This window comes from Neopsephotus bourkii, unplaced genomic scaffold (assembly GCF_033783945.1).
Source record: "Neopsephotus bourkii isolate Nb327-2 ecotype Australia unplaced genomic scaffold, CSIRO-AGI_Nbou_v1 NB_1615, whole genome shotgun sequence".
NCBI classification, from domain to species: Eukaryota; Metazoa; Chordata; class Aves; order Psittaciformes; family Psittacidae; genus Neopsephotus; species Neopsephotus bourkii.
In genome coordinates, this window is record NW_026902090.1 from 2,976,992 (window position 1) to 2,994,670 (window position 17,679).

The 17,679-nt window shown below is 35.8% G+C and overlaps 1 protein-coding gene across 4 annotated transcripts in view; it reads left to right on the forward strand.

Moving 5' to 3' along the window:
* SLK (STE20 like kinase) overlaps positions 1–17,679 on the forward strand; it is a 47,243-nt gene that overhangs the window by 3,745 nt on the left and 25,819 nt on the right. For all 4 annotated transcript variants that reach the window (XM_061372611.1, XM_061372614.1, XM_061372615.1 and 1 more), the window contains exon 2: positions 17,368–17,532. In XM_061372611.1, coding sequence (XP_061228595.1) covers positions 17,368–17,532 — 165 coding nt within the window. The remainder of the gene's footprint in view (positions 1–17,367; positions 17,533–17,679) is intronic.

The following is a 17,679-nucleotide window of genomic DNA, read 5'->3' on the forward strand; positions in this document are numbered from 1 at the left end:
AGTTTGCTTTAGCAATTAGTTACATTATTATATTATGCTAATTTATTGTGTTATATTGCCCTATTGTATCCAGTATCAGTTTGGTGCACATAGTAAACATTGCTTTAAGGTAAATCAGTATAAGTAGGTGTTAGACTTTCATCCGCTTTAAGTTACTTTCTAAATTCACGGAAGTTAATATCCAGATGTTGTGAAAACAGACCTTTAAAAAGCCTGATCTGTTCTGTTGCTCTTGGTAAAGTTCCTGTCTCAGAGTCTTAATCATACAGATGCACGTAACTGATTAAAATGCAGATGCCATCCTAAGTTAACCTCTTGAAGTGCCAGGACTATATTTCAGTAAAATTTCTCAGCCTTTTTGGTAGTCAGAACACTTAAATTGCAGAAAGGCATTTTCCTAGTGTCTAGTTGGTGTCATCTCTGAGCCCTTCACTAGAGGATACTTTTCAAAGAAATTAGTGATAAGTACCATCTGTGTGTGTATATATATGTGTATATATATATATATACACATATACATATACATTAATTTTAAGTTTTTTACCAGAGCAGAGTGGCAGGATATATGTGGTAGTATCTTATATAAGGTATCTATATAGGGTATGTGTATAGAGAGGGAATATATAGTATATATGCATTTTAATAGAAATCAACAAATTACTATTCAGGAATCCCTTATACTTGTCTGGTTTTGAATTGCATTCATGCTTCTTAGTTTGAATGGGAATATTCTGCCTATTTATAGCATCCCATTTATTACCTGTGTCTAAGATTTTGCAAGCATCATATGTACAAGATTCTTGTGGGAATTTGGAAAATGAAATATTTGTATTTCATTTAAAGTCCTTAAGACAAGTTTTCCAACTCTCAGTAATTAACTGGTGCTTGGTTAAAAAGCCTGTTCTGCTTTCTTTTTAGGTTCAGAGAAAAGATGTGGAAGCTGATAGCCATAATCATGGTGAACAGCATTACCCAAATGCATTATCTTCTGAAAACTATAAATACATTAAGTAGTCATATGTACTTATATTCATAGTAGTGGCCAATATAAATTCATCTCTGGCTAATGGTAGTGGACTTTTGATATTAGTGTTTCTTCAAGTCCAATAGACTAATGATTTTGTTACATGTAAGTTAGGCCTTTGTTTCTGCTTTTAAAGCAATCCTACTTATAATGTACCTATGTGACTTACAGGAGAGCCTGGTTTTGCCATTATGTCTTCTACATCAGGTAGAAACAAATAGGTTTTTTTTTGAATACTGATTTCATGAGACTGGACCAATTATATAATTTAATGATGGTGTCCTTCGCTCCTTTAAATGCCAAAATATGGACTGACAATTGGTTATACTTAGAAGTACTTTTTGTGTACTGCTAACATCATAACTTATTTTCTAATCCTAGAAAGTAGTTAATTAGTCTGACCTGAAAACAGAATCAGGCAGAGCATTCATAATTTGTAGGTTTTGTGGCCTTACAGCACACTGTTTTAAATAATCCCTCCAGCTGGATATCACAAGTTGAAGTTATCTTAATGATACTGACGTCTCATGCTGCTTGCTAGGGTGGATTTCTTCTATAGCTGTAATTTAACACTCATAGATGTTGACCACTTAATATCTAAGCTGAAGCACTGATAAGCTCTTTTTTCTCTGCTCTTTATCTTTTGACTTACCTGGTGTCATTAGCTCTACTAATTCTTTGGAAGGATGTTAGAGCTGTTGGAACTCATAATCATTCTTGTAAGAAAAGATAGTTTCCTGTGGAAGGATATTGCTTGAGTTCATTTGAAATCCTTTATGTTTAATGCTAGTTGGAAGATAAGTTCATGTTTGAAACTTTTCAGTGAAGTCAAATACTGAAGTTTTAGGACCCTGCCATAGTCCAGACCTGGAAGCCAAAGCAGGTTAAAGTGTCCTAAATTAAATTTTAATAGATAAGAATGAATCAGTGCAGAACTTCTGGCAATTTTGATTAAAATTTTCGGTATACTAAATACATTTTGTTCTAATCTATTTTCATTCATAATTGACTGTATAAGTTGACCTCTGATTAAACTGGAGCAGTAAAGTAGTGCAGTTGTCCCCAGGAGATCTGAATTAATAATACTCACTTAAATGCTATGTTGCTTTGTTTAGCCGTAGAGGCATTAGTAGATAGAGGAGAGAAGAGGGTTGACTTACTCTCAAGACACTAATGTTTAAGATGGCAATGTTCAATTTATATATTTAGTCTAAGTAAATGGAACTAAAACTTTAGGTAAAGCTTGTTAAGAACAGAAATTTCTGTAAGAGTAGCCTGAGTGTTTTAGGGCTGTTGTGCATGGTCTAGGTGAAAAGATGTGTGACTCTTCATAGAAGACAAACAGTTTTGTTCTTCCTGATCAGCTTGGTGAGTTGCGCTGTATCTTACCTTTTTTTCCACACAGTTGCGGTTTTAGAATGTTGAGGGAGACCAGTTAAGGAAAAGGCTGTATCACTGGTTTAAACCCTGGGAAATGTGTCAAGGGGAAAGCTTCACAAAGCTATTTACCCTGTTGTCACTCTTACTTTTCTGAGGAAACAGGTAGTGCAAGAAAGTTGTCTGTAGATCATAAACCGAGATAATTTTCTTGGTTTAAATGGCTTCTTTCCATTTTGTCTGTAGCAAGGAAATACTCTCAAGTATAGCACGTTTTGTGTCTCATTTTTTGGACATCTTTAAGTCGCTTGGCTTAAAATCACCATCACAATACTTATGAGTAATGTTTTGTTTGTCTGTTGCATTCAGAATTGAACTGCAGACATGATTGTGGAGAATAAATATAGAATGCTCATGATCACTGCTTGGTAAGGGAGTCATCTTTTCCAAGGTGTGGGCACAGTTATATGAACTGTTTTAAACCCTTAAGTAAATAGGAAATAATGTGATTTTATTTATCCATGTTTATAAAAGTTCCTGTTTGTTTTCATGTCTTCTGATATTTCATATTTCTTAGCTAACTATTTGTGTGAGTGCTTGGACTGCTAGTTTCTTGTCTGGAGAGTAGACCTTTAGGTTTGAGGTATAAACTAAATGTGACTGTTTGATGGCAAATAGACTGCAGAGTGAAGCTTTTTTAAGCTGTTGTAATTTGGTGAAACTATTCTTCATATTTAAGATGCAGTCTATTATGTTAAGTAATTCTGATACAGGAGCTACAAAAATATAGTGGTGTTACTGTTTTGGTTTTGCCTTTTTTTTTTTTTTTTAACAGGTTTCGTAGACAAATTGGTTAAACCTTTTGAGCTTAATCTTTGGCAAGGCAGTAGTCCTCCAGTAATACAATCCTCCAAGCAGTAATACATGCTATTGTTGCAGAGCAGTGCATCACAAGTTTCTTTTGGTGGTGTCTCAAATTCTCGTTTTGACCACTCCATAAACAGCATTGAAGAAATCATTTTTTGTTTGTATTTGCAAATGCCACAGTTCCCAGTTTGGGTGTTTTTTTAATTGAAAGCAGTTATGAATGGGCCATATGTTTTCCATGGGCCATGACCCACCTTTTGAGAATCTCGTGAGGTATAAACATCATTCTTCTTCAATGACAATTGCCTCTGTGTAAAAAGAGGCATCATGTAATTAAACAATCTGGTTTGAGATCTTAAGTGCATTCCTTGAGACCCTCTCCTGAATTGTGGTTTATGAATACTACTTTGGTTTTTGCTTCCTTGTGCTCCCCAAAAATCTTTAATTATAATCAGATTATACATGGAATTGGCAAATTCATATTGCCTCACCTCTTTTGCCCATTGTCTTAACTTCACTGTAGTTTCCAAATTACTCAAATACAATGCTTGTGCTGTCTTTTCATTTGACACTATTTGGATTGTTCCAGTTGTCAGCATTCAGTGACAGAAAAGCCAAGAAATTTGAAGTTACAAAACAAAGCAGACTGAATGAATAACAGTAAAAAAATGAATGTTTTATAATTTTTGTCCAAGCCCATGTAAAATACATATTGTCAATCCCTCTAATTCACTTATAATGGCTTTATAACAGTATGGAATGCTTGAAAGACATTTCAACTGCCAAATATGTCTCAAATATGTTACGTGGAAACACATTTTTTCCCCCTCAGAAATTGGAATGAATCTTTTTCAAGAGAAAGAAGATCTAGTGTTTGCAGAATATGTTTGGAGGGTGTCAGGCAATAAAAATTGGAGAAGTACTACTCAATAAAAAGTACTAGGCTACTTCATACTTCAACAAAAATGAAGGCTTTAATGTAAATGTTAACTTTCCATTGGCATTTCAAATTTTCTGTGGAATATGCTCTACATTCATGATATAAACCAACTGAAGTACATGCAACAGCAGATTTAACTAAAGTGAAAAATCCACAATAAAATAGTAATGGAAGATTCTTTGTATACTTAATGTATCTCCTTAAAGTATCACATTTGATTTTCAGGAGGATATCATGTCTTTTACAGCAATTCTAAATATATGTAAAAGCAAGCTACATTATTAGAAGCTATGGATTTTTCTTGTTTATTTTCACTCTTCTGGATTAAGAGTGGTTTGCAGTATTCTGTAAGACTGTGTGTGTTTATATAGAGAGGTTAATGTAAAACAGCTAAGCATGAGTGATGATTTGGAAGCTAAGAGAAAGACAGACATTTTCCCCTTTACATAGCCATGTTTATATTTTGGAGCCATTTTCTATTTAGTTAATTACCTATAGCCTAGAGGAAGAAATTGTTCAAGCATAGATTCATGTTTGAATCAAGTTCCACCCAAAATCTGGCTTTAAGAAGGTTGTAATTACCTGAAGCATGCTATTCTGTGATATGATTTTTACTTTTTACTGATTTTTCTATGGAGAAGAATATATAAGTGAAAAAAAAAAAAAAAAGATTGTGCTACAACAGCCAAATCAATTTATTGATTAGAATTTAAAATCTGCTCAATTTCTTCTCACTACAGAGGTCTAAGTGACCGTTACCTGAAAGTGTCAGTCTTAAAAATTAATTTGTTGGTTGTTGTTTCAGAAAAACCTAAAACTGAAGGAGGCCATAACAAATAAAGGGACTTTATTATTTTCAAAAAGTATTTTTTCTGAAGTTGTGTTAATGCACTTTCTCAAAGTGAGAGGGTGAGCAGAGAGTGGAAGGGCAACTGTACAGTCTGAAGGTTTGGGGAGAACTGTTATCCTATGACTTCAGTTGTGCCTACATCAAAATAGTTTTACCTAGTATGAAAGCAATGATGAATCCCAGTGCTAAGGCAGAATCGTTTTGGTATCCATGTAGCTTGATAATTAATTGGAGAAGACTGTCCCTTTATTCATATCTCATTGAACAGCAGTTTAGATCTTTCTGGGACTTTCTTGTTTAAGAAGGACTTTAAGGAACTAGGTTTTGTCTCTAGAAATATTTAGTTGTAACCATGATTCAGAAAACAGTATTCTGAGGGAAGTTACCGCAAATTTGCTAATGATACAGTATAACTTGACAAGACCTTTTGCAGTGCAATTTATTCTTTATGTTGTAGGTAATGGTTCCCTTGACACAGATTTGTGCTGTGAAACCAAAGCTTTTTTCTAGTACATGTCTGAATTTTTGTTATAGAAGATGACTTTTCACTTTTATATCTAAGCAGTACTTTACCAGGAAAAGAGTTAATAATTTGTAATCAGAAGACAGGAAAACCTTTAATGGGGTAATGTCAGCCGAGTCCTTCAGCAAGAATTAGCATGTTGCAGTAAACCCTCATCTCCTTAACAGCCTTTGTCTCAGGCAGGCTTTACCCAATTCATATGCTCCCTTTTTCATTTTATAAAGTTCAGTCATGCTTCAGCCCCACCTTCAGCTTTTCCTGTTTGAATTGAAGAGGCCCAACCTTTTTAGTCTTGCTTTTCATAAGACAGCTGCTTGACCCTTTAATGATTTTAATTGTCCTTTTCTCATTCTCTTACTTGCTCAACTCTGTGGATGCCACAGATCTTTCAGTTCACCATTCAGGCAAGTGTTCTGTTTTTTGGTGCTTGATAGTCATGGGTCAGAACCACTGTGCAACTGCATTGCACTGTGAAAACTGTGATCATTGCTGGGAAATATGGTTAGAAGAGTTTGAAGAGGAATTATCCCTCAAGCGAACTGAAATCATTCCAGTAATGTTGAGAAATGGGTACTCCTGAAGTTAAGCCAAGCTTGTTTTTATTCTTTCACCCTTTCCAAGTAGTTTTTACTAGTAGTGAAGTGAATGCAGTAGCCAAGTTTATAAGTAACCTGAAAGAAGGAAGTACTGTCTGCTGTTTTTTTATCTCTCTGGATGGGAAGTCTGAAAGCTTAAGGATCATCATATAAACAAGAATACTGTCAAGTGTTTCCTATTGATTTACAGGATAACTGGGGTACCTGAAAATGCCTCCTCTGCTTTGGATATAGCAGCAACTTTAAGCTATCTTTTAGTACTAAACTTAGATGTTGTGGTCAGCTTAACAACAACCCTAGAAGTTGTTTGTTAAAATTAGCTTGTTACAGTTAAATAAAAAACAACCACACACTTCCTAATGTTTAAAAGTAAAATAGAAAAATAAGCAAGTGTTCAAACTTAACCCGTCCATTTGTGATGTCTGTGTATATGTGGTGATTCAATGTTTATTGATGCTGTTATAACTCCTTAGTGTTCAGTGCCTTTATTAGGGCCTGGCATGGGACCTTACCTTGAGGCAGTGCAATATGAAGAAGATTCTTCTGATTCTCTGGAAAGCACTTAATCAGTATGGAATTGTGATATTAAGTGAAACAGTCAATAACACAGTCAATAACACATCTTCTCAAAGTGGTGCATTTCAATAGCTTTAGTAAGTACAGAAGCACTTGTGAATGATGAGTGGCTTCGTCTTTACCAAGACTTTTCCACAGCAGTTTCTGACAGTGCTAGTCAATGCAGCCAGAGTCCTGGCAGTGTGTTCCCTTTCCCACCTCCTTCCTTGTGACAGCTCTGGTGCTTGCCAACCCCAGGATGATCTGGTCCAAGGAACTAAGCCACCGAAAAGCTGATTGTACATGTAATCTCCTTGGCTTCCCAGATCAGCTCACGGGAGGGCCAGACAAGTGGCAATGCTGATATAAGGGTAAAATGACAGGACAATGTCAGCATTGGCTTAAACAGGTATAAAAGGGACGCATCAGGGTGCCAAATCAATATTCTGAAGTTGTTAAGGTATGTCAGAGGAATGTGGTTTTGTAAGGACAAAAGGAAAAATAGACCTACTTCTGTTGTATAAATCATCTACTGTTAGCAACAGTACTGATAAAAGGCAGTTTTGCTAAATGGTGCCGTTGGGGTTATCAGGCAGTAGTTCTGTCCCTTTGCATCACTGGCATCCATGCTAGAAGAATTTTGTTACATGGAATCATAGAATCAACTAGGTTGGAAAAGACCTTCAAGGTAATTCCAACCATTACCCCAGACCACATATATAGGCCACCACATATATATACATAACTTTAACTGGAAATGCACTAAAAGCTTGTTCACCCAGTTTTGTTCCGGGTGGTAATTCTTTTTTATACTTTAGGCATGACACATAACTGCTAGAAAAGAATGAAAATTTTATAAGACTTCTTATTTGGCACCAAATTTACCTATTTGAGGAAAGTACAGAAACTGAATTGAATTTGAGTGAGCAGTATTTTGAAGTAAGAAATGGCCTAGATAATTTTCCCGAAGGACTGGAATTCTGCGTTTCCTCTCCCTGTATAAATACACAACAAAAGATAGCCTTTTGCTTCAAAAAGCCTTAAGCATAATAAAAGAATAAAAAAATAAACATGACAGAAAAGGAGGAGTAGGAGAAATGGGGAAATCTTGTCAAAGAGAAAACTACTTCATTTTTAACAGCTGTGCTGGTGCAGGCTTATTGCTGTCACTTCTTGGGGACACGGGCAAAATAAAGCTTTCATAATTCCATTAAAAGTAGCATTGCCACACTGTTAAGAGATGAGAACAGCACTTCCTCTTGAACATCTTGTTTGTTTAACTGTTTAACGTTATTATGATACTCAGCAGTTGTGTTGGAAGAACATTGTTCCTACATTGCATGAAGATCTCTTACTGATGGAAGCTCGCAATTTGGTTAAGCTGCAAAAGTATGAGTAAAGCAACTGTTTTCCCTTTGCATATTGTGTGCACCAAACTCTGGAAAGACAGTCAAATATTGTGATTTGGTTTTAATAATTTTATCAAGTAATGGAGTTATTCCTTTGATCATTTGTATTTATCACTAGCATATTAGATAAATTCTGAATGAATTGCAGTAAAATGACAAACAGCAGGTGCAAAAACTATATCATAATATGAAAAAATTATCATCAGCACCATGCAACCCCTACAAACTAAACAGTTAATGTGGAAGGCAGCATCAGAAGCAACATGTTCCACTGCTGTGCTGAATACAAATGAAGTTTACTTACAGAGCCCAAGATGCTATTTCTGTGGCACTTGAGTAGCCAGTTTTCAAGGGATACCAAATGTTTATTCAGATGGTGCTTTCCCATCTCTTGAGATGTCATACTTGCAGCACAAAAATAGCTTGGGTCATTATAAGCTGTATGGGAGGCAACCTTTCTAACTCACATGTGGAAAGATTTCACTTTGTTTTCGTGAGTTGGTATGTAGCTTTAGGGTCATTACTTAAGACTCACAAAAAGACTACTGGCAAGACTACTGACTGCACAAGTGTAAAGTAGCATACAACATCGTATTGAATTTTGTGATTGATAAAGTTCATTGTAGAACTGACTTGAAAATAACTGGCTTATGTTGAAGAGAGCTGAAAGGCATTGCCTTAACTGCATTGATTTCTTTTGTGGTTGTTGCTGTCTTTGCAGTTGGTTTCTGTTAGATTGTTTTAAAGATGAGTATGTGAGGAGGTAATAACTTCCCTCTAGAATTCTGAATTTCCCATTCTTTTTAAAATTACCATAAAGAGAATATTAACTGTTTTCTGTAGCGGTTTTACTTAAAAAACAGGGATAATGTTGGACAGCTTTTTATGAAAGCTGTCAAAAGCTACTTCCTTTTTTGTTACTTCAGAAATAGGGGAAGTTTCATCTTACGAGACTAGAACGTGCATGGAGCAACAGAATATATGCTTTGATAGTTTTGCAAGAACTGTTGCCAGTTTTAATGTGTTATTGATGTAGTCATGTTTCATTTCCCACTGTTAACAACTGTCTTTTTGTAAAATACTGAATCCTAAACTGCCTGTGTGTCTTATACTTTTCCCTTTAAAATATGAAGTATATTTTATTTATTGTTCATTTTAGCAGGACAGAGAATTAAATGGACTGGTAATGCTTCATCTTGTTTCATTTGTCTCATTTAATCTTTTACCTCTGGCTACTTAGCTGTGCTTATTGCAAGTCATGAATGTGGGTCACATTGCAGTATCAAATTATACAGAACCTTTTCCCAAACTGCCCATATTTTTCAGCTAGTAAGATGTATACACTTAAATGACAGTTGAAGTTAAAACTGTTACATCCCATCATCTTTGAGAATAAATAAATTGTCCTAGTGTGGGTCTTTATTGCCTTCCTTCTGCTATATGAAATGTAGAGCTTTTAATACTGTTCTTTACTTTTTTGACAGCAAGGTTTTTAACTTAATGGCTGTGCCACATTTCATCTCTAGGACTATGTAGTTTCCCTAGTAACGTGTCAGAAGGCCTTTGTTGAAGGGTTCTTGAACTTCAAAGTAGTTGTCATTTTTGTTTGTTTATTATTTTGTTGACTTGTTCATTTCCAGTTGGGAAAGGCAGAATTTTCTCTGCTCAAGTCAGATGCGCTTCTTTGTTGTTGTTCTTTTGTTATATATGAATAGCTGTGCTGGCTCAGCAAACAGCTGTAGCCATCTTACAGCTGAGCTGGCTAAAGGCTCTGGGCAGAGCAGATCCCAGTTTTGTTTTTGTAACCTGACTCCCAAGGAGCAGAGTAATGAGGAACTGTGGGTTGACCTAGCCAATTTATTAAGAAACAGTAAAAAATCTAGTTTGATCTGTGTACATCTGTGAATGTACACTACAAAGTTCTAGTAAGCAGAATGGCAGGAAGCTAAAGCACTGTGGTATATCTGCAGAAAGCTAGAGTTAGCTTTTACAACTCCAAATGTCTCCTTAGGGAAAGATTTTAGCAGGAGTAGCACTGGCTCTTAGATAGCAAGTGAAATAAAGCATTTTTAGAGATGTTAAATAACTAGAAGCTAGATTATAACATAAAATCCTCTCAAGTAAAGGAATCAGAGGATTCTTAAGTCCTATATTCACACAACTAAAGTTATCAAGAACAAATATAATTCTGTTTTCAACCTGGCAGCATGGTAATTTTCAGGAGGAAGGGGAAAAAAAAGGCATTTTGGAGAGCTTCAATTCTCACGTGTTGGTTGTCTTAAAAGCAATTTCAGTGAACAGCTAGAATTAGCAATTGTTTGATTAAAAACTATTTCTTGATATCGTTGTTTCTTGGAATCATTAGTTTATGTCATCTGGAATAAAGGTGTGTTTATTGCTGGAATAAAGACTTAACTTTAAGATGAAGTGACCAAAATAAATGTGTAAGTTAAGAAGTAGTAAACACTGTTTTCTTTTTTCTAATGACACAATACTGAATAAATAACTGCAGGATATCTGTAATCCAAGATGAGGATACACTGGGCTACCATCTCTCCTGGGAAGTTGCAAGTCAGTTTGGGGCTGACATTGTCTGATGCTGGATGAAGAGGAGAAAACCTCTGCCAGCAACTGTTAGTGCCCTCTGCAGATGAAAGATACTGGTAAAGCAGCTTAGCACTGCAGGGATAAATCTTAATTTGTCACACCTCCCCCTTCTCAAGTACAGGAGTTAATTGTAATGCAGAATGGTGTATTTTAATGCTGCTTTTGCAAGTGGTACATACAGTTGTTATAACTGAACTTGGGGAAAAAAAATGACCAGTCCTTTGGTCTTACACCTCTAACACCACTTAACTGCTTTAGTTACAAATGTTTCTCCTATATTACCAGCTGTTTTTCCCTTCTGCTTTTATGTGAGCTATCACACAACAGGAGAAAGGAAAATGATGTTATTATAAAACCACATGGCATATTCTGGATATTTTCTTGCCAACGTTTAGCAATCTTTTGTTCTTATTTTTTGTTCTGTTTTTTAATGGATTTGCTTAAATTAGAAGAAAGATGCTGAAATCTGATATAATATCCTCTGCGCAGTTTCCTCTGAAGGACTGTTTCAGTTACTTTGCGTATACTGGCCAGCTCAGCCCTGATACTTTTCAAATATGTATATAAATATTCCTGACACAACACATGAATTGGGATGGGAACCCTGGTTAGCTGGTTTACAAAATACCACAGAAGTAATGAAAATATATGAAGGGAATCATGAGGTTAAACATGACAAATATATTCCTTACCACTCCCCAGAATAACTTCTGGAATCCTCAGAAACCAACTGTGGGGGAAACAGAAGAACCACAATATGTATGAAGTACAAGGATAATGTTAAAAGAGTGAAATTGTCGTGGAAACTGCTCCAAAACCAGTATAGCCACAGCGGCAGCACCAGACCACAGTACCATAAAGACCTGTTTCAGTAGTCTGGGTTGAACCCTGGGCTCCACTTTACTAGTATTTGCTTGTAGAAAGTAGAGGCACTTTAATCTACACTTCTGTTTCAGTATTGTTTTCCAAGCGTTAAATGTTTCTTAAGTAGAAGAAACTGTATAATAGGTAGTTATGATACATTGTTCAGACAGGAAGATTTCTGGCTGATAGCTGTATTTTAAGCATGTATCATCTTTGGTAGATACTCTCCTGTCATTATCTTTTGAGTAGTTCTTTTGTAACAGTCATTTCAACACGTTTTAGCAAGTATAACTGAAGTTGGTAGGTTTTTAATTCCTTGGACCAGCCATATCTGTAAAAAAAATTAAATTCTCTATAGTTTTTTTCATTACTAACACATTTTCAAGCATTGTGTAGATAGGACTGGTGCATTGCTTCTGTTAAATGACTGGCTCATTGTAATTGCCAGATCTATGGAGGTTGGCATCCCCTTCACTGGCCTAATGTGATTTATTTTAAAAGTCATGGCTTAATATTGCAGAGGTTGCTATTTGCTTTTGAATTCAAAGTTTTAATTACATTTATCAACGATCAGTGTTAGAATACGTGCTTTCTTTTATTGGGTAAATTAGATTCTTTTTCTGAAATGCACTATTACAGAACACCCTGTGTTTTGAAAAGAAGTTTGTATACTTGATACTGGACAATCATGCAGGTTTGGTTTTGGGGGGTTTCGGGTTTTTTTCAGCTTCAAAATGCACAGACCAATGTTAAATATGGTGGAGTAAACTTACACAAAGCCAAGTGCAGTTTACTTTTTCCAGTAGGCCACGCTAGTACTTACAGATTTATTAGATCAGGCTGTTAAAATCTGAAATTTGTCTGTTTTTTTTTTCTTGTTTCATATGTTTAAGAAAACCTGAGATCCACTGCTTTTTGACAGCGCTGAGAAGCAGCTTTTGCCTTTGCCTTTTCAGTACTGATTACTCACACATCATCAGAAAGTATATGGATCTAGATCTGACAGTCACAGGTTTACACAAAGTGCAGCTTTTTACCTGCAAAAACATCATTTGTTGAGAAGGGATTTGCGTATTTTTCACTTTTTGATGGTCTGTGATTGTAAGTGCAGTTTAGTTGAGAAGAGTGAGTCAGAAAGGAAGAGCTGCTTTAATTGATTTGTTTTGCTGCCTGCAGAACATGCCATGTGGTTACGTAAGATCTCAAAAGAGATCAGGCTTCAGCAAGAAAGGTGAAGAGCAATTTTCTACCTCCTACCTCAGCTTTGTTTCCAGTTGGCTGAACAATAGATGGAGGATGCACTTAACTCTGTTCAGTCATAAATGGTGGTTAATTTTTAGATGTCTACATGCTGCATGGTTGGGAAGGAAGCAGTTGCTGGTGATAGGCAACTAAAACGGCTCCTCACAACTTAGGCTGAAAATTCATATTGGCCATCTAAAGATGAAAGACTACGAGTTATCTCCGAGCTGTAATCCTATTACTCTGGAGCAATGGCTCTGCTCTCCTTGCCTGCCCATGGCTGGGAATATACAGCTTCTTGGCTGAGTGCCCAGACAGTAAACCTGCCTTTTAATATTCTGCTATCAGCCTCTTCACAAAGCTTCTGGCTCTGGAACTTGTATGTGGTTATACGATACGGTATTAAACCCCAGCATTGCTAAGGAGGAGTTGCTAATTTCACATGCTTATGGATCCTAGTGTTGTGTAGGATGATTATTCTTCTTTCTTGTATGATACGTTTTCAATTTTTTGTGGGTTTGTGCATTAGGTATTTGCCATTCTAGTGTGAGGGATTTAGGTTCACAGAAAAAGCAATTTGCAAGTTCTAATTTACAAGATCATATTTATTCTATGCAAAAACTGCAGTCCATCTTTCTAAACGTACTTTTATCTTGAGAGAATAAGAGTATCTGTGTGTTTTCTACTAACGAGACTATGCCATCCATTGCTAGAACCATGCTGTAGCATACAGTTTGCTATTTACTTGTGCATACTATCTCTCTGTGAGTTAGCATTTGCTGCAGTAACTTTAAATATATAATGCCAAAAGAGGTTTTGGTGGAAAGATTACCGTATTTGTTGTTGCATATAAAAGTTAATAATATCTATGTTATATTCCATTAGTCAGGTCTTGGGGGAATGAGTTACTCCAATTCAGTTTTCAGCAATTACGTATAAATCTTTTTAAAAGATCAAATTTTGCTAATGCAAAGAAGGAAAAGCTTAGTCCTCCTTTCTTTCCTGTTTCTACACAAGGCAGGATTGAACATTGAAGATGCCAATTTGGATTTTTTAGTTTAGGACTGAAGCTTAAATGACATGTCATGGAAGCAGAATCAAATGTATTTAAGCAAGGCATTTGGAATAACTTGAATTGGTAGTTGAAAGCTGAAATATAGGAACAAACCACTGGGTTGCTGATACAGGACATACTTTGAAAGATCAGAACCTCTGAGTAGCATAAGTTGTTATTTGTCTTTAAATGTTCATGTACCCAAATGCAAAATGAGTATATGCAAATCAAGACTGCATCTACACAGTCATTGTTGCTCCTGCTCTGACCTTTGGAGAATATTATGTGGCAGAAGAAGGACTTCAGCCAAAGTCTAGAAAAAACAAACATGCCCACAAAAAGCTGTAAGTGCTTTTTGTTCCTCTTAATCCTGAGGGTTGTTTTTTGTTTTTTTTTTTTCCATATGATATAGTGCTACATAAATCTTGTGCATGAACAGTAAAAAACCTTTACTACACAATTCAGAAGAGCATATTTCTTACACACTTCTTACAGTAAGCTGCATAGGTAGTATTTATTAGAGTGCACTGTGGGGTGGAGATGAGTAATGTCTTACTCAAAAAGAACTTTAAAAATAATGTTTAAAATATATAAAGATTTTTTATTATTATTTTCAGATGTAATTTGATGTATGCTTAAAATATTTGGTCAGGCCTCAGAAATACCCAGTGGAAATATGCTACTTATAAAGGTTCTTTCTTTTAAGATCTTAAAAAAAAGTCTGGCTCTAGACCTACAGAATTTTACTATCTCAAGTCGGAACAAAGGCAAACATTTGTTTTGTTTATAATTGTTAAGATACCCATAAAGATAATCATACCGACTCTATAATCACTTCTGGTTTGTAAATGAAGTGTTTTAATAGAGCTACCACAAGGAGAAAATAAAAGAAGCTTACACAAAGCAGATTTCTAGTTACTTCAAGCAAAAGGCGCTGGGAAAAAATCAAGATACAAAGTACTCTGTCAATAGAAAAAAAACCAAAATATGCTGTAAATGCAACAAACTACCTAGGATGAAATTCACCAATCCTTCTTTCTCTCAGAAGGTGAAGCTGAATCTGAAACACAATAATATGTTACTGTCACCTGGCGTAGACTTTAAAAATAGTTTTATTTAAACAAAATATTACTACCATTATATATAGTTTACTTGTAAATATGTGTAAAGATGAATTTTGGATTTTTTCCCCTCAAAGTGTCCTTCTAAGGTACAGTGGAGTGTGTGGCTGTAAAAATGTGACTTTACACTTAATATTTGAATTGCCTACAAAGGTATTTTAACAACCATTTTCTGTACATGTAAAGCTACCAAGTCTAATTCTCTTGTGGAACCAGACGTTTTATCTTTCATGTTTAATTTACAGTGCAGCTCTGGAATAGGAAGGTTGGTCTTACATTCTTGCTATAAGGCACGAAACCAAAACAAGTTTGTGTTGTGAAGCAGACTCTTTTGTTATTAGGATGTGTGTTGGATTAGAATGTTTTATTATTAGAATGTGTATTTTTATTATTAGACTATGGGTTGGACAACTCAGCAGTTTGTTTTCAAACAATAATGTTACATGGATCCGGTATCTCTGTTGTTAAAAACGAGAGGGCAAATATTGAGGTTGGGAAGATGGTTGGTTTTTTTGTTTTGGAAAGAATATTGAGATAAAAATGAATGTTACAGAAAACATTTACCCTCAGCATATGATGAATCAGCCAGGACTATGCTTATAAATGTGTTTAGCTGTTACTGCTGCTTTACTGAATGTTATCATAACTGTTTATGTTAAAATCTTTTATTCTCTTTTGCCACATTGAGGAAATTATTTATGCCTGTGAAAGTAATAAAGTATAGGTCTTGGAAGTCATTCAGAAAAATTCTTACTTGCTGTCTGTCATCGGCTTTAGTCTGATAATGAGATTAAGTGACAAAAGTCAGGTTTCAGGATTCTTGCTGTGTCCTGTCCTGGATTCAGCTCAACTAGGTTTGCCCCGTGGGGTGCACCAGCAGCCCCAGCAGAGAGACAGGATGAGCCACCTTTCGATGCTTCACATTAGGAGTCAGAATTGTCCCTGCAGGTTCTTGTCTCTTGCTGCTTTGGAGAGAGCCTATGTCCCTACTTCTCACTGAGTTTAATTTGTATGTCAAAAGCTAGGTGAAGTAAATCCAGGCCTTTTCTTAGAGGTCATTATAAATGGTGAAGTCAACTTCAGTCGTACAACTTCATTCATTCAGAGGCAAAAGGTGACCATTTTTCAGACTGGAATTGCTTTGACAAACTAATGTTTTTATGATGGCTTGAGAAAAATACACTTTCTTATTTAAAGTTTACTTAATTCCAAGTTGTTACAGTATTCCTTCAAACAAAACTTGCCGTAGAATGATTAGAAAGTGTGTATAATTTTGTGTGTGTACATAAAGTACACATAGTCAAGTAGGCTAGGTGCTTGATAGTTGCTTTATGGCCCACATATTTAAAAGGAAAATATAATCTGACCTTGCCTAGTTTTGCTGGATTAATGTCTCAGCAATACTCTCTGAATAAGTCTTTAGAGCAACCAGTTTCTGATTTTTTTTGCTATTTAAATAATAGTCACCCTAGTTGTTTGTGTGTTCTTATGTTTTAAGAAAGCCAAGACTATTTAAATGCATAGTAGAAATGCCTGGGTTTGTTTTGGTTTGGCTTGGATTTTTTATCCCCTTGGGTACCTAAGGTTTGGTTTCCTCCTGCCTCTTGTTCTCCCGTTGAATTTATCACTACACAAGTTCTAGTTCTCCCAAGTCCTAAGGTGTGGCGTAATAGAGGCAGGCAGCATTTTCAGTGTGGCTAACTTCAATGAGTAGCCATCTGTGGAAGTCCTTCTGGACTTCTGAAGCAAAGAGAGCAAAATGCCCAGACAAATTAATGATGGCTTGGCAGCTCTGTAATGTGGGAGCTTGAATACAGCCCCTGGCTGAAGAAGGGCCTAACCTACTGATTACTGGTAGAGGAGCTGCGTTTCTCTGTGGCTTTGCGAACAGCTGTGCTGCCCCAGCGTGGGGATCCTCAGAAGGGCAAGAATGTGCACTCAGGAATGAGAGGGAGGGTGGTAGGATAGATACTTCATGCTCTTGACAAGTGTTAATAGGTAGTTTTTTGAGGAGCAACACAAAACTTTTATCTTGGGGTACAAAATAATAACAACCCTCAACTATTAACTGCATGATGGTTTGAGGAATGTGATGAGAATTATTTTTATATTCCTAGCTCTCGTTATTTCTTGACCATGGGGAAAGTTACTAAACCTGTTTTCTGCTTGACTTTATCTGGTCTTCAATATGCAGGTCTTTTTGTAGAGAATCAAACTAAAGGTAGGAAAACAGTACAGAACTATCCAGAGAGGGGGTTTTGTTGTTTATTTTTGTTTTATTTCTGCTGACAGTTATCTGGTGAAATTCACATGTATTCATTTGCTGTGACTTTTGTAGGCCCAGAACAAAGAAACGAAAGTTCTGGCTGCTGCAAAGGTGATTGATACTAAATCAGAAGAAGAACTTGAAGATTACATGGTTGAGATTGATATATTAGCATCCTGCGATCATCCTAATATTGTTAAGCTCCTAGATGCTTTCTACTATGAAAACAATCTGTGGGTAGGTATTATTTCTTTTTGAAATACTTTTACTTACCTCAAAAGTAAATTGTACAAAAGTAAAAAGCATATTTTTCTTCATTCAAAGATCATTTGTTCCATCACATCTTTTTTGGGTTGTCGCTATTGGGGTAACTGTTCAGCTTTG